Source organism: Electrona antarctica (genome assembly GCF_951216825.1).
Source record: "Electrona antarctica genome assembly, chromosome: 12".
NCBI lineage: Eukaryota > Metazoa > Chordata > Actinopteri > Myctophiformes > Myctophidae > Electrona > Electrona antarctica.
The window spans coordinates 7,893,668-7,917,679 of NC_136793.1; the positions used below are offsets into that span (position 1 = coordinate 7,893,668).

At 45.6% G+C, this 24,012-nt stretch overlaps 1 protein-coding gene across 1 annotated transcript in view; it reads left to right on the forward strand.

Annotated features, from left to right (window-relative positions):
- Positions 1 to 251: 251 nt before the first annotated feature.
- Positions 252 to 24,012, forward strand: part of LOC306934185 (alpha/beta hydrolase domain-containing protein 17B) — a gene marked incomplete at its 3' end in the record, with an annotated part of 63,898 nt that continues 40,137 nt past the window's right edge. The window contains exons 1-2 of the mRNA XM_079516711.1: positions 252 to 840; positions 11,833 to 12,390. Of these exons, the coding sequence (XP_079372837.1) occupies positions 11,912 to 12,390 (479 nt within the window). The 5' untranslated portion in view covers positions 252 to 840; positions 11,833 to 11,911. The remainder of the gene's footprint in view (positions 841 to 11,832; positions 12,391 to 24,012) is intronic.

A 24,012-nucleotide genomic window follows, 5' to 3' on the forward strand; every position in this document is an offset into this window, starting at 1 on the left:
AAGAGGGTCCACCTTGTTCAATTCATCAGAGCAGAGACGTACAAAATAGACACTTATATAAAGCCAAAGAACAGAACAGGAATTCATCATAAAGGAGGTTAAAAAAGGGAAAAGAAACATATATACAGTGAGGGGGGAAAGGGGTTTCTGCCCCCTCAATGTCGCAACTGTGTCTCTACTGTCGCTAGTCATGGCTCTGCCTCCCTTCAGACAACAATCTGCACAAAGTGACAGAAGAGGAAACAGCAGCATTTATATGAACAACCCTCCTCCGCTCAACACAGACACTAGACTGCTTCTTCATATATAGAAGAATACAAATAAAACCACAACATTTTGACATTAATAATATCGGTCGACAATATAATATAGCCTTCGTTATTAATATATCGTCCCGAACAGGACCGTATGTTGAGGAAAGAAAGGCGTGCGAGACCGAGAGAGAGAGAGAGAGAGAGAAAGGGACGAAACGAAAAGACGGTGTATTTTCTTTTTGGTTCAAATTGTGTCTGGAGTCCTGGTGGACCCCCGACGGACCGACCGACGGACAGACCCGAGGAGGAGGCGGAATATCAGCTTCATGTCCAGCCCACGGTCACGCCACTAATGCCGGCTTCACTTGACAAGACAACATACCACCACCACCAACACCCACCACAGCCAGAGAGGATATTAGCCTATAATATTTATTATAAACTGATGTTAAAGCTGATATAATCAGCTGCTCATTTTGCTTCGAGGAGGACATAGAGCTAAGGAAAGGAAAGAGAGAGCAACAGACAGAAAGAGAGATACATCGGTACGGTAGAAGAAGCAAATACCTTCCCACCATCCGTCCAGGTAAAAAAACATCAGTTTATATTTTAAATTGTACCGTATGTATTATCTTCTTTTACATTCATTTAACTCCGAAAGGAGTTATACAAATGTTACACCTGTATTTTTTTTTAAATTATATGTAACCAAATGGACCGGTCCATTTGGTTACATTTGTATATTTATCTCACTCGGAGAGATACACTATTAAATGCACTCTGTCTGAGGACGAGTCTTTCGTATAAATCTAGAGCAGTGGTTCCCAAAGTGGGGTCCGGGGAACCCCAGGGGTCCTTGAGGAAGTTCCAGGGGGTCCCCAGCTAAATGATAGTTTGGAACCAAAATGGACCCTTATGGGTCTGTAACTCTTACTCTGAGAGTGTACAAATGGAACCAAATGGACTGGACCCTAGTGGGTCCATTTGGTTCCATTTGTACACTCTCAGAGTTAAATCAACATTGATTTTACAATATAAATTGGGGGTCCCAGAGATAGGAATGCCATTAAATGGGGGGGTCCGTAGACTAATGCATGTCAAACTGGGGGTCCTTGAAATTAAACGGGTTGAGAATCACTGCTAGAGCCGTAAAAATCTTCTCTTATGAGGGGTCACCGGCATATCTCTTCAAATGGGGGTCCGTGGGGCTGAATAGTGTCCATGTGGGGGTCCTTGACATGAAACAGTTTGGGGACCCCTGATCTAGAGCAGTTGATCCTCAAAGTGCTCAGGTCAGGTCAGTTACAACATGTTATAGTGATTTCTTTTTTTTGTATTATTTACTATAGTCCAGTCCTACTAGACCCCAAGAAATTACATCTGGCCACAAAAGATCACGGGATCTACTGAATGTGTCAAACTGACATATTGAGCCTATGACCCACAGTGTGGCTTCCCCCCAGTAGGCTACCTTCACATTCAGTATAGATCCTGTTATCTTTTGTGGCCAGATGTAATTTCTTGGGGTCTAGTAGGACTATAGTAAATAAAATAAAATAAAGAAATCGCTGTCCAGTGTCTGCTAATGCCTTAAATTTAAAAGGTATAAATTGAAAAAGGTTTGAGAGTTTTGACCGGTTCTTAAATATCTTCTCATCAGATCCCGACATCCGTCTAGATTTGATTGATTAATTCAATACTGTATTAACAATTTGCAAGAGGTACAAGTTAAAGGTATATTCAGTGATTTCACTTAATTCAAATATCACTTGTTTTTTTCTGGATAATCCTCCCTACTATAGAGTGTGCTGACCATATAAGGAGTTCCTCCCTGTCCCCAGTGAGCCCCTGGGGTCAAAAAACCCTATTTTCAGTTTTGGTGGCGGGTGGCAAAGCCTTCATCCAATCAGGATGAGAGGGGCCTTCCTCCAATCATGATCGAGTGGGGGCGGGCCTTGGTGCACATGCTGTTGGCCTGTTGCACTTCCCCCCACTGTAGTGCGTGCATGTGCACATTTTGTTACCGGGGCGGACTGGGTGGTTTTCCAAATCACCCAAATCACTGAATGCTCCTTTAAAGGAGAATTCCATACTAGAAGGCTTTCTTACCTTTGTAGTTGTTACGTCCCCACCAAAGAGGTCCAGGTGTTATTTGTAGTTGTTACGTCCCCACCAAAGAGGTCCAGGTGTTATTTGTAGTTGCTACGTCCCCACCAAAGAGGTCCAGGTGTTATTTGTAGTTGTTACGTCCCCACCAAAGAGGTCCAGGTGTTATTTGTAGTTGTTACGTCCCCACCAAAGAGGTCCAGGTGTTATTTGTAGTTGTTACGTCCCCACCAAAGAGGTCCAGGTGTTATTTGTAGTTGTTACGTCCCCACCAAAGAGGTCCAGGTGTTATTTGTAGTTGTTACGTCCCCACCAAAGAGGTCCAGGTGTTATTTGTAGTTGTTACGTCCCCACCAAAGAGGTCCAGGTGTTATTTGTAGTTGTTACGTCCCCACCAAAGAGGTCCAGGTGTTATTTGTAGTTGTTACGTCCCCACCAAAAAGGTCCAGGTGTTATTTGTAGTTGTTACGTCCCCACCAAAGAGGTCCAGGTGTTATTTGTAGTTGTTACGTCCCCACCAAAGAGGTCCAGGTGTTATTTGTAGTTGTTACGTCCCCACCAAAGAGGTCCAGGTGTTATTTGTAGTTGTTACGTCCCCACCAAAGAGGTCCAGGTGTTATTTGTAGTTGTTACGTCCCCACCAAAGAGGTCCAGGTGTTATTTGTAGTTGTTATGTCCCCACCAAAGAGGTCCAGGTGTTATTTGTAGTTGTTACGTCCCCACCAAAGAGGTCCAGGTGTTATTTTGTGCAAAAGCGCATTATTGGCTATTTCCCGTACCATAAGCCCTCAATGAATTGCATTGAATTGAATGGGGCTATGGGGTGTTGTGCTAATTCGCTTATTTCTATCGCTCAAAAATCTATTTTGTTTTGTATATATCCTCTCTTCATAATGTAAAATAGTATCTCAAGCGGAACACTTTACTACTTATTGCGATGGAAATAAGGGAATTAGCACAAAAACCCAACCCCCATTGAGGGCTTATGGTAGTGGAAATAGCCAATAATGCACTTTTGCACAAAATAACACCTGGACCTCTTTGGTGGGGACGTAACAACTACAAATAAAGGTAAGAAAGCCTTTTAGTATGGAATTCTCCTTTAAAGCCGTACAATCACATACAAGTAATCATCAACATGGGAGCAATAGGCGGATATTTACAGTAAACAGTTGGCGCTGTTTCCAAAACAGTGGGTTGGGACACATTTGTGGGTCATGGAGCAATTTTTATTGGCCACGACTCGAGTAAAACATTTATTTTCCTATACATAAAAAAACATATCATTTAATTTTAAGATGTTTTTTGGGGCCTTTGGGTTTTGCCCTTATTGATAGTGGAACGTGGAGAGAGACAGGAAACGAGAGGAGAGAGACGGGGTGTTGACATCAGTGTTGATTTAATCGACTAAAACTATGACGAAAAAAATTATTTTTTCACTGGCGAAAACTAAACGGAAACTAAATGAAAACTAAGCTATGATGACTAAAACTAAGACTAAATATGCTGACAGTTTCGTCAACAAATAAAAACAAGACTGTGTTAGGAAGGGACTAGTGGACAAGAGATCCAGTATAAGTCATTTTACACTTGGTTGCATGCTGAAAATAGCCGATCTGCGATGCGTTGTGAGCTTGTAGATCGTCTATTTTCAGCAAGTGTAAAAACGGCATCAAGGCCCGCCAAAAGAGACTAAAACTAGACTAACACTAAAACATTCCAGGTGACTAAAATGTGACTAAAACTATTGTTTGACTAAATTTGCTGCCATAAACAACAGGCTGTATGTAGGTTGACATACAGCAAAGTTCCCCATGAGGAACGGGACTCGAACCGGCGATACACTGTCTGTCTGTCTGTCTGTCTGTCTGTCTGTCTGTCTGTCTGTCTGTCTGTCTGTCTGTCTGTCTGTCTGTCTGTCTGTCTGTCTGTCTGTCTGTCTGTCTGTCTGTCTGTCTGTCTTCCACTTGGTCCCCGTGCTAAATGATGGAGAGTTGGTAACCAAATCATGGACCCGTTATTGATCTTCAACTCTTGAGAGCGTAAAATGAAACCAAATGGACGAAGAATTGTTATTTGGATCCAGTGTTGTTTTTGGCATAGTCTCTTGAATAGTTTTCATTTAGTTTTAGTCACATTTTAGTCACCTGGAATGTTATGCAGAAGGACCCCCATTTGAAGAGATATGCCCCATAAGAGAAGACTTTTACAACAGTGATTCTAAACCCGTTTAATTTCAAGGACCCCCAGTTTGACATGCATTAGTCTACGGACCCCCCCATTTAATGGCATTTCTATCTCTGAGACCCCCAATTTATATTGTAAAATCAATGTTAATTCAACTCTGAGAGTGTACAAATGGAACTGGCTCCATTTGTACACTCTCGGAGTTACAGACCCATAAGGGTCCATTTGGTTCCAAACTAGACATTTAGCTGGGGACACCCTGGAACTCCCTCAAGGACCCCTGGGGGTCCCCGGACTAGAGAAGCCTTGTCTACTGGACCGGTTTGAAAAGCACTGGCCTAGAGAAGCCTTGTCTACAGGACCGGTTTGAACCCACCGGCCTAGAGAAGCCTTGTCTACAGGACCGGTTTGAACCCACCGGCCTAGAGAAGCCTTGTCTACAGGACCGGCCTAGAGAAGCCTTGTCTACAGGACCGGTTTGAAAAGCACCGGCCTAGAGAAGCCTTGTCTACAGGACCGGCCTAGAGAAGCCTTGTCTACAGGACCGGCCTAGAGAAGCCTTGTCTACAGGACCGGTTTGAACCCACTGGCCTAGAGAAGCCTTGTCTACAGGACCGGCCTAGAGAAGCCTTGTCTACAGGACCGGTTTGAAACCCCCTGGCCTAGAGAAGCCTTGTCTACAGGACCGGTTTGAAACCCCCTGGACTAGAGAAGCCTTGTCTACAGGACCGGCCTAGAGAAGCCTTGTCTACAGGACCGGCCTAGAGAAGCCTTGTCTACAGGACCGGCCTAGAGAAGCCTTGTCTACAGGACCGGCCTAGAGAAGCCTTGTCTACAGGACCGGCCTAGAGAAGCCTTGTCTACAGGACCGGCCTAGAGAAGCCTTGTCTACAGGACCGGCCTAGAGAAGCCTTGTCTACAGGACCGGCCTAGAGAAGCCTTGTCTACAGGACCGGCCTAGAGAAGCCTTGTCTACAGGACCGGCCTAGAGAAGCCTTGTCTACAGGACCGCTTTGAAACCTGTAGACAGGTGCACTTTTATGCTGCTAGTGTTGTCTTCTTGGCCACAGCAAGGTCGTCTCAATGATGTCTACCCTTAACCCATTTAGACCTGAGGACGATTCTACAAAATGTCTTCTAAATCCTGACAGTTTTCTTGAAGAATCCTATGTTTCTATGTCAGTCGTTCTCATATGTATTTGGCCGCTGACCCCCATCTGAAAATATGTAGTTCCAGGGACCCCCCTTTGAGTTAAAAAAACGTTCGCTCTGAAAGAATACACATTCAAAGATTTGCGCCACGTTTTCACGATTTTTCAAAAATAGCAGATCTACAAGCTCATAGCGCGGCTACGAGCTTGTAGATCTGCTATTTTCCAATAGCTAAAGTATAACATAATGCTATAAACACCAAAAAGGGGTTCCCGTCCTGGATGGGTTCATGTGAACTATATATACATAACATTCGTTATAAGCACTTTATAACCCCGCAGAGCATTTCATAGCTATTTTTAGTCCGCATTGTTAGGCCAAGAGATTATAATATGGAGGATTATGGCTTATGTTTTTGGTGAAATAAACGGCCCGCTCAATTAATTTAGCCACTACGTTCATTTATTATATTAATTTGCTGCAGTTTAAGAGATCAGGCCTCATCTGAGTTATTTGGCTGGCCTGGTTTGATTGATCGACCACTTTCCAAAAGCTGTATACCCCCCTATACACCAGATGAGCAGACTTTGCACCCTGGATTGCCCCAGTTGACAACACCTTCTGACAGACGAGCGGCCCACCAGAGTCCCTATAGCAGGAGGAGGCCCCGGCGCCCCCGCCCCGGCACAGATCATCTGCTCCTTGATCATGTCCCCCCAGTGTTCCTTGCACTGCCCTTTGGTGACGTCACGCACATCATTCCATCTGTGAAAGTTGTCACTAGTCACTCTCGGCCAGACACACTGGGGACACGTGCTCGCTCAACTGGACCGGGCTGGCCAGCTTGATCAGTCATTGTTCATGGGAGGGGCTGGCCGCCCCTCAAAAAAATAAGTTGGGGGGGTCAAAAATCACACTCGAGTGAAGTGAGCAGTGCCTTTCATCACAATGATGATGTCAACAACATGACGTCACGGACATTCCGTGCTCAAACGGACGGACAGACAGATACTGTGCATTGGAGCGGCTGCTGCACTGCTCAACAACAACAACAACAACAAAAGGAAATGTTGGAGATGTCAAAATAAAAGAGGGTGAGGGTGGAGCAGGTGCTACACCCCAGCATCTTCAGAGGGTGAGGGTGGAGCAGGTGCTACACCCCAGCATCTTCAGAGGGTGAGGGTGGAGCAGGTGCTACACCCCAGCATCTTCAGAGGGTGAGGGTGGAGCAGGTGCTACACCCCAGCATCTTCAGAGGGTGAGGGTGGAGCAGGTGCTACACCCCAGCATCTTCAGAGGGTGAGGGTGGAGCAGGTGCTACACCCCAGCATCTTCAGAGGGTGAGGGTGGAGCAGGTGCTACACCCCAGCATCTTCAGTCGCTGCTGATGTTGCTGCATCATTTGATGGTGTTGCTTTTCATTTTGCTGCCTAGACAGGGTTAGGGCAGGGCCTGTGGCTCCCAAGGTCTTCATGACTATACTGTCTGCCTGGGTCCCTGGGTCCTCTGTGAGTCCCAAGGTCTTCATGACTATAATGTCTGCCTGGGTCCCTGGGTCCTCTGTGAGGCCCAAGGTCTTCATGACTATAATGTCTGCCTGGGTCCCTGGGTCCTCTGTGAGGCCCTTGCTGAGTTTTGAATGCGCCCTCCAGTATCTCTCCAGTCGACCCAGTGGTTTGGGAAACGGTGAATTTAGTGACATCTCATTGCTGCAAGGCAATTAACAACAAAACCCATCCCTTATAACCATCTAGAAGCCAGACAGGGCGTGGTGGTGGTGGTGGTGGTGGTGGGGCGGACTGGCTGGAGAGAGTTGATGCTTATAACCCATTCTGACCTGAGAAAAGATTCTACAAATGTCTTCTAAATCCTGACAGTTTTCTGAAAAACCTCATGTTTCTATGTCAGTGGTTCTCAAACTATTTCATGTCAAGGACCCCCAGGATTATATGTAATTGGCCGCCGACCCCCATCTGAAAATATGTTGTTCCAGGGACCCCCCCCCCCAGAAGCAAAGATTTGAGTTAAAAAACGTTCGCTCTGAAAGAATATATATTCAAAAGATTTGCGCCACATTTTCACGATTTAAAAAAAATAGCAGACCTACAAGCTCGTAGCGCGGCACAGAGTGCCGCGCTACGAGCTTGTAGATCTGCTATTTTTCAACAGCTAAAGTAGAACGGAATAGTTAAAACACCAAAAGGGGGTCCCCGTCCAGAATGGATTAAGAGTCCATAATGTCTGAGTGAATGGGAAACCCAGACGGAGGCTCACTGAGCTGAACCAGCCTCAGGCCTCAGGCCTGCTCTGCTCATCACAAAACCTTTCCAGATTTCAACGTTTTTTTTCTTTCTTTTCCTTTTTAGGAAATGAATACAATACCCTGGCCGTATAGTGTGCTGTGCAAAGTATCGCGGAAATAGTTGGCTTTTTTATAGGGTTGTCACAATTATTACATCATTGTCTCATCTGCAATTTATTTGAGGTAATCACAATTATTTTATCATAATAGTGTCCAAGTTGACAATTGTTCATACATAAAAATTGCAGAAATATCGTAGCGACAAGCGTCCGAAAAAACACAACGTTTAAATTTATGGAGATAAGAGGTGTCTGTCTGACAGTGACCATATGTGACTAAATTTGATTGAGGGACTCCCATTGGATTTTTTTGAATTTTCGTTTTTTCATGTCATATGAAAGTAGGGAATCATAGCTTCAAATTGACATATTGGTTGTTCAGTTTGACCCACCAGTTTTGGAGATATGGCTTATAGAGTAATGTCTTGCAGAAAACAGTGAGTTGAGAAAACAGGCTTGAAAGGTTCACTTCTGTGGTCTCTAACATTACACCTAGCTACATGTTTAAGCATTTATTTCATATTTACATGTCAATTTCAGCTCTGACACTTATTTCAGACATGCTCTAGTATGTGAAGAGTCTGCATGTGCTATAAACTCATTTTGAAAAAATAAAAAAATAATACGTTTTTCTGCTCTGGTGAAAAGCTGGAATTTGCGCGATGGCAGTCTCTCAGTCAAATCTGGTCACATATGTGACCAGATTTGACTGAGAGACTGCCATCGTGCAGCCTCCAGCTTTTCACCAGCTTTTATCCAAAATGACTTAATAGGACAGGCAGACTCTTCACATACTAGAGCATGTCTGAAATAAATATCAGAGCTGAAATCGACATGTAAATATGAAATAAATGCTTAAACATGATGTAGCTAGGTGTAATGTTAGAGACCACAGAAGTGAACCTTTCAAGCCTGTTTTCTCAACTCGCTGTTTCTCTGCAAGACATTACTCTATAAGCCACATCTCCAAAACAGGTGGGTCAAACTGAACAACTAATATGTCAATTTTAAGCTATGATTCCCTGTTTTCATAATCCAATGGCAGTCCCTCAGTCAAATGTGGGGGGGGGGGGGGGGTCCCCCCCCCCCCCCCCCCCCCCCCCCCGGGCAGAGAAGCAAATGTTTGAGTTGAAAACGTTTGCTCTGAAAGAATATATATTCAAAGCATTTGCGCCTCATTTTCAAGACTTGTCAAAAATAGCAGATCGACAAGCTCGTAGCACTTGGTGCCGCGCTACGAGCTTGTCGATCTGCTAATTTTCAACAGCTAAAGTATAACATAACGCTTAAAACACCAAAAGGGGTTCCCGTCATGAATGGGCTGAAAGTATGTAGACACACAAACAGAGAAGCTCTCAGGAGCACTGCTGTTGATGCTAAACACAGACCTACCACAGTAGCCTGTGGCTTCACCTTGTGATCGATCAGCAGACCATGCAGAAAACACTCATTTGGAATTCCACTTGGTCTCTTAAATGTTTTTTTTTGTGGCTTTCGCCTTTATTTTATTTTTTTTCATGGAGGGACAGACAGTAGGCTGACAGGAAATGGGGAGAGAGATGGGGGGGGAAGACATGCAGTAAAGGCCGTCGGGATCGGGAGTCGAACCCGCTGCACACTGCCAGACTGGAGTACCAGCCAAGGTGCCTGGACCACTGAGCCATGGCCCAGGCCTCCACTTGGTCTACTCTCTTGTTCCGCTTTATTTTTTATTTTTTTTAGGGTGCGCTCGCCCCTCCTATATTCAGCTATAGTGTGTACCAAAATATCCTGGAGGGGGCGTCAACATATGTGTCACGTGGTAGCGGCTGCCATACTTGTTGGCTTGTCTGGTTTGTTTACATTGAGCGACTATCCAGTGTGCTTGTATACGTTCTTTTTGTAAACTGACCACACAATGGTGCAGACTTGCTCAGTAAATAAGTGCCACAGCAGGTCACGTCGAGGGAATGAGCCAGAAAACGGAATTTGATTTTCAGCTTTCCAGCATGGATACAGCATCAAGGAACCCAGATTGACGAGTTTACAAAAAGACGTAGAATGGCTTGGATCTCAGCTGTACGGTGCACGGGCGCAGAGACATAACGTTCAACAAAGTATCTAAGCACAGCCGTGTTTGTTCACAACATTTTCCTTGTCCTTGTAATGTATTTGGGCCCGACGTTCTTTCTATCCATCCTGGTGTTGGTTCACTATGTTGTTGCCAAGAACGAGCTCAATATTTACAAAAACATACCACCGTCACTCTATTCTGAGTGATGTGGGCTAGAATTTAATGCCCACGAGAGGGCCGTCCCTAGCTTTTCAGACGCTGCCCCCCTCTTGGTGACGTACACGTTTTCACACGCTATAGTCTCCGTCTATGGGAACATTAAATTCCCATTGACAATGAATGGAGAGTTTACGACGTCATATGTGGAAGAGAAAAATCAGCTATTTTTGCCCTATACACAAAGATGAAATTCCAAATTGACAATGAATGGGGAATTTACGTCATATATGTGTGTCTGGGCGAATGGTGATGATGTACGATGATAAGAGCGCCCCTCACTTCACACGGGTGTGATTTTTGTGTACGTTGTACAGTATGTGTGACTAAAACTAAATGGAAACTATTCAAAAGACTATGACTAAAACTAAAATCTAAAATCTAAAATCAAAAATAAAAATAAATTTGATTTGATTTTTAAGTCTGTGTGTTCTCTCCTCATCAGGTTCTTTGAGAGGAGTATGACGAAAAATGTTCATCAACGACTATACCCTTTTTCACTGACAAACTAAATCAGGGGTGGGCAACTGGCGGCCCGGGGGCCACATGCGGCCCCCGCCTTCACTTAATGCGGCCCGCATGTTAATATCAGAATACTGATATAGTATTGATTTCAGCTGTTAGAATTCCAAACCCGCTTTAATTACTTCATGACTATAGTATTAAATGACTAGTACGTAATGACTATAGTATTAAAATGTTATTGTCTTTTTGTGTCCAATGTAGTTATGTTGACAGTTCAAAAAGTTAACATAACTATAACTAAATGCATTTGAAATTCAATAAAAAGGTTACTTTTCAGGATTCCAATTCAAAAATAGCAAAACATTATTATTCAGGTTTTCAATTGAAATATAGCAAAAATAGCCGATCTACAAGCTCAAAACGCGTCGCAGTGCGACGCGTTTTGAGCTTGTAGATCTAAATATTAATAAATATTAAATATTTTGGCCCTCGCCGTCGTCAGAGTTGCCCAACCCTGAACTAAATGAAACCAAATGAAAACTAAGCTACGACGACTAAAACTGTAAGACTAAACATCTCGACAATTTCGTGACAAATAAAAAAAACTATGAAAACCCCCTAGTTTCATGTCACATGCTACTTAAAGAATGTTGACATTTTGACTTTTTTTTGCCTTATACAGTATGTTAATGGTATGGTCACATATTATTCTAATAACCCAAATGTCGCACGGTAGTTGAATTTCATATATTTTAGTACATGTTATTAGACACCTTTTAGAAACACATTGGTGAAGAAATGTCTTCGTAACGATGTAGTTCCCAGATTGGTCAAATACCTGATAAAATCAGCCGTTTCGACCGAATAGCGAGGTCCTAATATTGATGTTCGCCAACCTTAATCCTGTCGTTTTTTGCCCATACTCGTCGAAAACAATCGTACTGATCCGAACTGATAACTGCAGTCTTGTCCATTGATAACAGTCGAAGCGGGTGATAAAATGCCCTTACTAACAGAGCTGTGCGTTTTCTACTCCAGCAGGTGCTTCAAGAGGAGGAGGAGGAGGAGGAGGAGGAGGAGGAGGGTGACCTGACCTGACCCCGGGGTCGTTAGTAGGATGAACCACCTGTCGCTGAGCGAGCTGTGCTGCCTGTTCTGCTGCCCGCCGTTCCCCAGCCGCATCGCCTCCAAGCTGGCCTTCCTGCCGCCGGAGCCCACCTACAGCCTGATGAGCGACGACAGCAGCGGCGGCAGCGGCGGCCGCTGGACGCTGCACCTGAGCGAGCGCGCCGACTGGCAGTACTCGGCGCGCGAGCGCGACGCCATCGAGTGCTTCGTGACGCGCACGGCGCGCGGCAACCGCATCGCCTGCATGTTCGTGCGCTGCGCGCCGGCCGCACGCTACACGCTGCTGTTCTCGCACGGCAACGCGGTGGACCTGGGCCAGATGAGCAGCTTCTACATCGGCCTGGGCTCGCGCATCAACTGCAACGTGTTCTCCTACGACTACTCGGGCTACGGCGCCAGCAGCGGGAAGCCCTCGGAGAAGAACCTGTACGCCGACGTGGACGCGGCCTGGCACGCGCTGCGGACGCGGTAAGTACAGAGCATCGACCGCGGTGTACAGAACACGCTGCGGTACTAGTGTTGCATTGTGGGTTTTGAGCTGACAGGGCCCTATGTTGATGTCAATTCAATGAAGTCGCCTTTAACTCTATCTCTACCGCTAGCTGTTAGCATAAACCCCAGTTCCCAGTGCCAGCGTACGCGTTCACTTTGGCAGACAGAGCGTGTTGTCGGTCTGCCATGAACTCAGGAGGACCAGACGTTCCGTGACCTTTAGACACAGACACACGCAGTTGATCTTTTCCAGTGATTTGAGAGCAGTGCTGCCGCGCAACTCTCGCTCAAAATGTCAATATCGATTTAACTCCCCAAGAATTGAGATCACAATTCTCACATGATGTCTTGTCTTTAGTCTAGTAGTTGCTGAACATTCCTGCAAACAATCAATCCATCAAATAATGGCCCCTACACACTGTAGGAGTTTTAAAGTTGTCGGCGAGTCATCAGATCATTATGTATTTCACACTACAGGAGTTTTTTTTTTTTTTAAATCGACATCGTTATTATGTCGTTGTGGCTTTCACACTAAACGATTGATAGCCGACTACTGCGACTGGGCATCACACACTGCAAGTGTTCACCAAGATGCGATCCAGACCCGATATAGGCTACACATCATTTGTTTTGTATTCCAATTCATTTTGACATCTCACGCACATGCAGGATGCCGTGATACAAGCGCGAGACCGACACAGGACGCCTCTCTCTCTCTCTCTCTCTCTCTCTCTCTCTCTCTCTGCATGCCACACACACAGGAATAGCCAGGCTACACAGGGAGAAATGTTTGTGATAGCGTGTAGCCTACGTGGGCTGCAGCGAGACAGGACGTTAGATCTTGAGTTTCATGAAATAACTCTCCGTCTCTCTCCGCACACACACACACACACACAGAGCACACGAGGTCCAAATGTTTGCTCCGATGTGGTTTTATCAACATTTTTCAAGTGAAATTCGTTGGTTTATTGGACTATTTAACAGCAACATTGGGCTAATATAGCTACCATGTACGACACAGGACGGGGATTTACCCAAGGAATAAAGGTTATATATATTTTATTATCATCTGATCATCTATCGATACAGTCAACGACAGACAGACATGCGACAGACAGACAGTGTCAGTGAGCACAGCTGTCCTGCCTTGTCGGGACGCGGTGGCAACCCAGTTCATACTGTACGATGTCCAGTTCATACTGTACGATGTCCAGTCGGCGACAGAGCCAAATATCAAACCTGCTAGATATTCAGAAACGGTCGGGAAGGCGTCGGCGAGCACTTCTATCGGCGAGCCTTTCACACACAGCGAGCAAAACCTCGGCGATCAAAGCCCGATCTTGCGTCAGATTGGGAGTTTTGTCGGCGAGCGGCCCTTTATAATCGGAGCAAATATCGTGCAGTGTGTACGAGCCATTCATGGATGAACGGACGGACGGACGGACGGATGTAAGGAAGAGAGATGAATAAAAGGAGGCATGCTGTAGTAGGTGGATGATGACACATGCACTTTCTGTAGGCAGGAGCAAGACGTGTGTGTGTGTGTGTGTGTGTGTGTGTGTGTGTGTGTGCGTGTGCGCGTGTGCGTGTGTGTGCGTGCACGCGTGGGCGTGCGTGGGCTCTCATCTGTTGGCTCTGCAGGGGGGGGGGAGAAATCTGCTGCCCACACACACACACACACACACACACACACACACACACACACACTCAAATACACATTGTGTTTGTCCACCCACCTGCCTATCTTCCATTCTCTCTTCTTCATTCTTCTATGTTTCCATCTTTATGTCACTCCATCGATCCACCATCACTATATAAGCTCCTCCTGCCTTCCTCCTCTTATCCACAACCTGCGTGCGTGCGTGCGTGCGTGCGTGCGTGCGTGCGTGCGTGCGTGCGTGCGTGCGTGCGTGCGTGCGTGCGTGCGTGTGTGTGTGTGCGTGCCAAATGCCCCCACAAGTATAATAACATTTGGGTACCATAGAGTTTAGAATAATAGAGACGACACCAGAATTCGGCACCAGCATGTCCATTTGGCTTAAACGCTATACCGGGCAGGGCAAGCTCTATAGAGCGTCGCAGTCCCGCCCCCTACCATGGACCAAGGACAGTCTAAGAAGGACGAGACGCGAAGACCGTACGGGCGACGCCATGTTGCTTATGGTGCTCCATGGAAGGAAAGAAACATGCGCAATGGGCTATATGCAGCCAACACTTCCGCGGTCAGCTTCCTTGGTCTCAACTGCGCATGTTTCTTTCCTTCCAAAGCAACATGGCGTCGCCCGTACGGTCTTCGCGTCTCGTCCTTCTTAGACTGTCCTTGCCATGGACCAGGAAATGATTCTCCGTTCATTTTCCTCATAGACATTTCAGAAAGTATTTATTTAAAGACGTTTACACCGTGGACAAAGCCAACTCGTTAAAGTTACAGCCACCCAGGTGACCTGGGGGTTACCGTGGGGGTGACCTGGGGGTTACCGTGCAACATGAAAACTCCTGTCGGACGGTCGTTAAAGTTGATCGTTGGATACTGTTTTCTCCCTCTGTCATTTCCTCGTAGTTCTAGTTTATTTAACCCATTTTGACCTGAGATCAGATTAAAAAAATGTCTTCTACATCCTGACAGTTTTCTGAAAAAGCTATGTTTCTATTTCAGTCGTTCTTCGATTTTTCAAAAATAGCTGACCTACAAGCTCGTAGCGCGCCACTCGGTGGCGCGCTATGAGCTTGTAGATCTGCTATTTTTCAGTAGCTAAAGCAATAGCTATATCTGCCCATGCAGTGCATAGCCTACTGCAGGCCTCGTTCGGACGCAATGTGAGCTTGTAGATCGGCTATTTTGACTTTTTTTCTGCGCGACATCGTTGTGCGACAAAGTATTCAATAGGGACGTGTTGTGGAACGGTTTTCCGGCTTCTTTTTGGGACCGGAAGTTCGACGATGGTAGATTTGAAATTGCCGAAAAAGTGTCGTCAAAATGGGTCTGTAGAAACCACCGTCGTCCATATATGTTTTACTGTCTATGAGACACACACACACACACACACACACACACACACACACACAGTATACACACACACACACAGTATGCACACACACACACGCTGTACCCTGTTCTAGAAGGCTGGCCCCTTTGGCGCCAAAATGAGGGCAGAGTGTCTCAGACAAAAAGAGTCTTTTCATGCGAGGCATCATGATCTGACTGAGCACTTTCCTTTTCTATTTTTAGCTCCTCTAGCAGCGGGACTCTTAAAGGACGACTACGTCAGTTTGTGCGTCCGTCCGTCCTTCCGTCCATCCATGGGGGGGGGGGGGGGGGGGGGGGGCTGAAAGGGTAGTTCAAGGTGGATGTGGGTGTGCATCAAGGATCAGCACTAAGCCCCCTCTCGTTCGACAGATGAGGTTAGAGAGGAAACCCCCAATGGATCATGATGTTTGCAGATGGCATTGTAGTCCGGCAGCCCACAGGCTTCTTTTGCTTAAAACAATCGGTGCCGGGGTTCCTTCAAAATAGGAGCTCTGGGGTGCCGGAAAGACATGGCCGCTTTTACTCTGAAGCCCCCTCGTAAACAATTCGGAAGAAAACCGGATAAATATTTTGCTAGCTTACCTTGGTCTCGAGTCCATTATATCGCTAGAAGCTCCAAAGCATTCATATTTTGAACGAGAGGCATGTTGAAGTCAGAAATGAAGCGCGTAGTATATCCGTCAGATCAAAACCACGGAGAGCGCCCTGGATTAGGAGAGACGAGGCATTCTTTCTGCTGCGCTAACAGCTAATCGAACGGTAAGCTAATATGAAGGCAGAGCGAAGCTACGGGTGCCTTAGAGTCTCAGTCAAAAATTAAAAAAAAGGAAAATATTCAGAATATTCTTCTCTCGGCTGATATCATTGAGGATGCGCTAGAGGATGCCTATGAACGCGCCGATTGGGTTCCCTAGGACGGAACCCAATCGGCGTGGTGTGGAGCGTGGTGTGGAGCCGTCCTATGGACGGAAACGGTTAAAGTGGGACATTTGGGAAAGGAACTGGTTGGAATAATGTGTTCCTTCCACGCACTATGTCTAACCGGGGAAACTCTCCCCCTGTCAGGTGAAAAGAAGCAGCTTGGACTCCTCATGCATAGAAGGAAGCATGAGGTCAGTCCACTGCCCCCCCCCCCAGGTTGGCAGAGGAAGTGTAGCGCCCAGGATTACATTAGATAATTGACACTGGGTGAAAAAAATGGGTTACAAAATCGTGGGATAAAAATTATTAACAAAAAAAAAGTGGGAAATTTGGTATATAGTCTTTTTTTTTTGGCCTAAAATATTGTCTATTTACATACATTCATGAATGCACTTGCTGACCGGCTGTTAGTATTGGGCTTTTTTTAGCATGTGACATGTCAAACTAGGGGGTTTTCATGATTCTGAATCCATTCCAAGCATTAGTTTTGCACAAAATAACACTCCTTGGGCTAAAAACGGACCTAGACGTCATGACAAATGTGATGAGGTCAGCACTCAGCACAAATGTGATGAGGTCAGCACTCAGCACAAATGTGATGAGGTCAGCACATTTTGGGCAAGTGGCTATGGCTGCTTTTAGGAGTGTATTTATTTTGTGCAAAACTAATGCTTGGAATGGATTCAGAATCATGAAAACCCCCTAGTTTGACATGTTACATGCTACTTAAAGCAAAAGGAAAGTTTGACATTTTTGCCTGCCATAGTATGTTAACAGCTTCCGCGCCATTGCCGACGATTAAAGTCAATTGAAGCTTAATTTTGATACTGGCGCTTAACGCCATTGCCGACGGCCTTCGGCAATTGAGCTTTTATAGCGCGTTCGATTGCTCGAGCCAAAATGCTACTCACGTTAGCCGGTTAGCTAGCTGTGTTGTTAGCACAGCATTGGATCGCCCATCTTAGATGGTCGTCGCCATAAGCATCCATTCTATCCATTTCTTTCAATCGCCTGTAACTCCTATTCCTTGTCCCAGATGGCATTTTTGGTCAAAACAGCGTTTCTTTGACGGCACAGAGCTGACCATCTAGAGCTCTCCGGAGCTCCAGCCTGGATTTACATTGTAAACAAGGCCCATCCAGCTGTGTGAAAACTCCTAACGTAGGACTACCGGTTGTGGACCGGAAATGGCGGCTTTTCAAAATAAGAGCTCAAATTAAAAAAATGCTGGCGTGAATTAGATCCTAATTTTTCAATAAATGATAGCGGTCTAAGTGTTAATGGTAGGGTCACAAGAAGAATCCCCTATACAAAAGAATTGCCCAAGACCGACAGTCAGTCAGCAAGTGGATTCATGAATGTATGTATTGTATATAGACAATATTTTATGCCAATAAAAAAGACTATATACCAAATTTCCCACCCGTCCACCTCGACTGCCGGACTATAGAGCGTTGCAGTCCCGCCCCCTACCATGGACCAGGAAATGAATCCCAATGCATTTTTCCCATAGACATTTCATAAAGTATTTATTTAAAGACGGTTACGCCGCGGACAAAGCCAACTCGAGTCGTGACAACTCATGACAACACAAACAATATTTTGGACCAAACAAATAATTACAAAGAAGAAAAACAACAAAAAGAGTGTTGTCGTTTTTTTCTTCTTTCTAATTATTTTTTCGGCCCCAAAAATTGTGTTTGTTGTCATGATTTGTCACGACTCGAGTTGGCTTTGTCCGCGGCGTAAACGTCTTTAAATAAATACTTTCTGAAATGTCTATGAGGAAAATTAACGGAGAATCATTTCCTGGTCCATGGTAGGGGGCGGGACTGCAACGCTCTATTGTGATCTGTAGTGCAGCGGTTCCCAAAGTGGGGTCCGCGATGCATAGCCAGGGGGTCCGTGAAATAATTCAGATTTTTTTGTTTTCCATTTTCCTTTTTGTTTCGCCAGTGAATTATGGTATGTGTGATATGTGAGCTTACCATAATCACAGTAATAATGTGTCTGTGACTGTGACCAGCTGATGCTCGTTGATGCTTAATTGATGCATCAAGGAAGGCAACTACAGTATGTTTCTGCGCTGTCAAATAGGTCTACATCTACTCTAAGATAGCATCTTAAATAAATGTTTTCTGAAAAAGCTATGTTTCTATAGCTTTTCGTTCTTCGATTTTTCAAAAATAGCAGACGTACAAGCTCGTAGCGCGCCACTCGGTGGTGCGCTATGAGCTTGTAGATCTGCTATTTTTCAATAGCTAAAGCATAACATGATGCTAACACCAAAAGGGGTTCCCGCCCAAAATGGGTTAATTCAAATAGTTCCAATGGCATTGGTGGCCTAAGGGTTAGAGGAGCACCCTTCTTGCCGAAAGGTTGCTGGTTCGATTCCCCGGACAGGCAGGACAAATCTGGGTGGGGAAGTGATTGTCATCACTCACCCAACACCGCTGAAGTGCCCTTGAGCAAGGCACTGAACCCCCAACTGCTCCCCCTGGAGCTGCTTAGTGGCCAACAGTATAAGACTGTGGTTGTACTGGTCAGCTCCCAGGTTTTAATGTGTGTGTGTGTGTGTGTGTGTGTGTGTGTGTGTGTGTGTGTGTGTGTGTGTGTGTGTGTGCGTGTGCGTGTGCGTGCGTGTGCGTGGCTGTCTGTGTTTCTATGTGCAGGGCGTTGCTGAAAATGAGCACCTGTGCTCAGCTACTTCCCTGGGTAAATAAAGGATAAAAATAAAAAATCTAAATGTAAGGTTGCAAATATGCAACCTTCCCCCCCCAAGGGCCAAAATAGTTTGGGAACGCCTGCTGTAGTGAGAGTCGCAGTGAGCAGGTAGAGGAAGTGGAGAGAATGATTTATGAAGGTCAGCCGCAGCAGGACAGAATACATGTGCGTGAACGAGAGGAACCCAAGAAGGGGCGGGAACCCATTTTTGGTGTTTTAAGTCATTATGTTACACTTTAGCTATTGAAAAGCAGATCTACAAGCTCATAGCGCTGCACTCAGATCTACAAGCTCATAGCACGGCACTCGGTCCCTGGAACAACATATTTTCAGATGGGGGTCCGCGGCCAAATACAGATAATTCTGGAGGTCCTTGACATGAAAAAGGTTGAGCACCACTGACGTAGAAACATGAGGTTTTCTGAAAGGTCTAAATGGGTCAAGTACGCTGGGTCAACATTTCAGAGCAATGGAGATTATGGGAAAGAGGTGAAGAAACGAGTGCAAGCAGGTTGGAATGGGTGGAGAAGAGTCTTGGGTGTGAATCAGGAAAGTATCAGCAAGAATGAAAGGGGAGGTGTACGTCTTGTACACCTCCCCTTTCATTCTTGCTGATACGTTCCTATAGCTGGTCTCACCACCGTCTTGGTGGTGAGACCAGCTATATGTTGTATGGTTTAGACCTGAGGACGATTCTACAAATGCCTTCTAAATCCTGACAGTTTTCTGAAAAACCTCATGTTTCTATATCAGTGGTGCAGTGCTCAAACATTTTCATGTCAAGGACCCACAAAAATATATTTAATTGGCCGCCGACCCCCATCTGAAAATATGTTGTTCCAGGGACCACCCCCCCAAGAAGCAAAGATTTGAGTTAAAAACGTTCACCCTGGAAGATTATATTCAAAGTCTTGCACCACATTTTCACGATTTCTCAAAAATAGCAGATCTACAAGCCCGTAGCCGCGCTAGATCTGCTATTTTTCAACAGCTAAAGTATAACATAATGCTTAAATCACCAAAAGGGGTCCCTGTACAGAATGGGTTAAGAGACAGTCGCACTGAGGAAAAGACAGTTAGCAGAGACTAACATGTTGTGGTTCTCTCTGGGAGTAACAAGTGACACCACATGTTAGATGTTTTGGAGATAAAGCCAGAGAGGCCAGACTGAGATGGTTTGGACACGTGGAGAGGAGGAGGGATAGTCCGTATATATCGGTAGAAGGATGTTGAGGTTGGAGGAAGACCAAAGAGAAGATTTATGGATGTAGTGAAAAGAGGACACGAAGTTATAGTTGGTCTGAGAGAAGAGGAGGCAGAGGACAGGGTGAGATGGAGGCAGATGATTCGCTGAGGAGGCAGAGGACAGGGTGAGATGGAGGCAGATGACTCGCTGAGGAGGCAGAGGACAGGGTGAGATGGAGGCAGATGATTCGCTGAGGAGGAAGAGGACAGGGTGAGATGGAGGCAGATGATTCGCTGAGGAGGCAGAGGACAGGGTGAGATGGAGGCAGATGACTCGCTGAGGAGGCAGAGGACAGGGTGAGATGGAGGCAGATGACTCGCTGAGGAGGCAGAGGACAGGGTGAGATGGAGGCAGATGATTCGCTGAGGAGGCAGAGGACAGGGTGAGATGGAGGCAGATGATTCGCTGAGGAGGCAGAGGACAGGGTGAGATGGAGGCAGATGACTCGCTGAGGAGGCAGAGGACAGGGTGAGATGGAGGCAGATGACTCGCTGAGGAGGCAGAAGACAGGGTGAGATGGAGGCAGATGACTCGCTGAGGAGGCAGAGGACAGGGTGAGATGGAGGCAGATGACTCACTGAGGAGGCAGAGGACAGGGTGAGATGGAGGCAGATGACTCGCTGAGGAGGCAGAGGACAGGGTGAGATGGAGGCAGATGACTCACTGAGGAGGCAGAGGACAGGGTGAGATGGAGGCAGATGATTCGCTGAGGAGGCAGAGGACAGGGTGAGATGGAGGCAGATGACTCGCTGAGGAGGCAGAGGACAGGGTGAGATGGAGGCAGATGACTCGCTGAGGAGGCAGAAGACAGGGTGAGATGGAGGCAGATGACTCGCTGTGGTGGAAAAGAAGACCAGATCACGGTCTCGCGCCTGCATGGGGTCCCCGAACTCTCTCACTTTGAGAAGCACTGGTGTGTGTGTGTGTGTGTGTGTATATATATATATATATATAACCAGGGGTGCACACAAGCGGTACGCCAGTGCGCATGCGTCGTCAAAATTAATTCTGCGCTGTCAATCAAGCGCCGGGAAGCGCATCTGCGTACCAACAGCTGGCGCCGCCCAGAATGATTATTATGGCCAGAATACTAGTAAAATCTGTAGCGATTCTGCGACTGCCAATCAAAGTACGTCTTGCACAAGTGCACTGGCCATTGTGGCCAATCACAGCGCGTCCTTACTCAAACGAGGGAGGATCCATTTCCATTTCCATGCTGCTCGCTGCTCGCTGCTGGGAGGAGGGCGGTTCGGTTGACAGGAGTTTACTACTGAGAAATCCTGACACAAATGGTTCGGCTTCTCCGTTTCAGATGTGGAGCAAACTAAAAAGTAAAAGTTGTAAAAGGGGATGCTTTGGATGCTTTGCACTCTTCCCATTCGCCGCTGTGTTTGTTTTCCGGGTGCTGGAGCAAGTTGCTTGTGTGCGATGCCGTCTCTCACAGCCTAGGCACCGTAGCCTGGCTAATAAGCCAGACTCAAATCACACTGTCGTGATTCGGTCTGACTTTTTACGGGTACAGGTTTTAGTTCCGACAGTGGGAAGAGTGCAAATCATTGCGGACTGGCACTGCTGCTGCAGCCTGCACAACATGAAGCTTATCAACATGACAACACCGTGTCCCGACATACTGTCCCTTATTATCGTAAAGTCGGGTAGTGTACACTGTTTATTTTTGCACCGAGGAGCCATGTGTGTCTAACTGTCTGAGTCTGACTGTACGTTGCCTCAGTAAAAACAAAAGGGAAGCCTGACGTATGCTTCGCCATACGACGTGTATGTTAAACAAATAGCTGATCTGCAAGCTCACAACGTGTCGCCTCCGCAACACGTTGTGAGCTAGTAGATCGGCTATTTAAATATATATATATATATTTTTTTAAAGTACCTAAATATTGCTTTGATGCTCATATTATCCTTAGGAAGTATTAAGTTGTTTTTATTAGAATATGCATTTAGGGCTGGACCACACATGGACCTAGCTGCAATTTCCAACTCTAGATTTTTTTTTATAATGGTATGAATCTAGAGTTGCAATACCCTCCATTGACTCACCAGTCCCCACCTATCCAATAAATATAGTTTTTCTATAAGTTATTCATGCATCCCTCTTTTATCCATCCGGCGAGACGGGTCGCCGCATTTTGGAGTACCAAGTAACTTCTCCAGGTACTCCTGAGTACTAGACCAAAAAAGTTGTGTGCACCCCTGTATATAGCGCTCTTTACATGTGTGCATTTCAGTAGGTTCCGCTGAAGCCGCTGACATGAAGTGACACATCACTGAGTAAACATACATTAGTGTACACTACAGAGAGATACTACCATGTTAGTCATTGCATTCCTCAGATGCCATTATCCCTAATGGGTTTCGGGGGCCTTGCCTTCTGTCATTAGTCATTACGTCCACTCCACCGTTTGGTCATTTGATCTCGTCGTGTCTTGCAGCCAGACACATGAGAAAATGTCACTTCTTCTTCTTTTCTTGTCTTTGAAGCATGTGGTTAGATGACAGTTTCCCATTTCTTTACACAGTCTTTTGCATTATTGTTGAACTCTGCAAGATCTTTTAAGCTGCAAGGTTTGGGTAGTAGCCTAGAGGGCAGACAAGGCAGTGCTGCATCGTATGGTCCTCTTCTCCACATTCACAGATGGTTGAGCCGGTTTTGTAGCCCCATCTGGCCTTAGCAGCTTTTGTCACTCAAAAAATGTCACTGAAATGTCACTGAAAAAAAGTGCCAAGCTTGTGGATATACATCTTATTCTCTATAAATGTTCATCTTGTTTTTTTTTAAATGGGTTAGTTTCATTAACTGTTTCACCCCTTACTCATGTGCCCCCTCCTCTTTAAGCATATTATTTCTCAGAAGACTTCTCAGTCACATGGACCATATCTAATGTGTAAAGATAAAAGCCAAAAGTCATACTGTTAGTATCAATAGTGGGGAAAGTGCACACATTTTTGAGGGGCGCTAGCCCCTCCTATATTCAGCTATAGTGTATAGACTTTCGGCTTACACAAACATTAAATTCCCATTGACAATGAATGGAGTATTTATGTCATATGTAGACGAGCAAATCTGCTGATTATTATAATTTTTTGCTCATTTTGTTTTAGGTTAAAGTGAGAGTGGTTAAGCGTGTCTGTGGGTTTTATAAATATCGAACCGGTAAACAAATAATGTGCAAGAGCAGAAGAAGAGGGGGTGATCTGAGATCTGATCAAAAAAGTAGGAGAGGGTGAGGGTGAATATTAAATCATTGTACTTCATTAATAAACTCAAAACGCCAACATGTTTGGACTCACAAAAGGAGTCTTCATCGGGGCAAGTAAGAAGTAAGAGAAGTATCAGTTTGGACATACAAGGTTTCCACTGGACATCAAAGATTAGCTTATTGTGAACAGACTATGTGTTTAATGCTTTTATATCGGCCGACCGGTTGTACGAGTCCAGCTCTTAATGAAGTAGCCTCCATCTTGTCTCTTTAGCAATGTTTTATAACCCAGCAAACGTTCCCTCTAAGCTTTGTTTATCCAGGAGGAGTTGATGGTTCACTTTGGGGAATGTAGCTATAAATACATAACAGTGGCGAACGAGGGCGTTGGTGGCAAAGTAAAAACAGTGTAGGCCTACATTTCCAACAGCACGCTATAGTCAACAACATACTGTACACAGGCT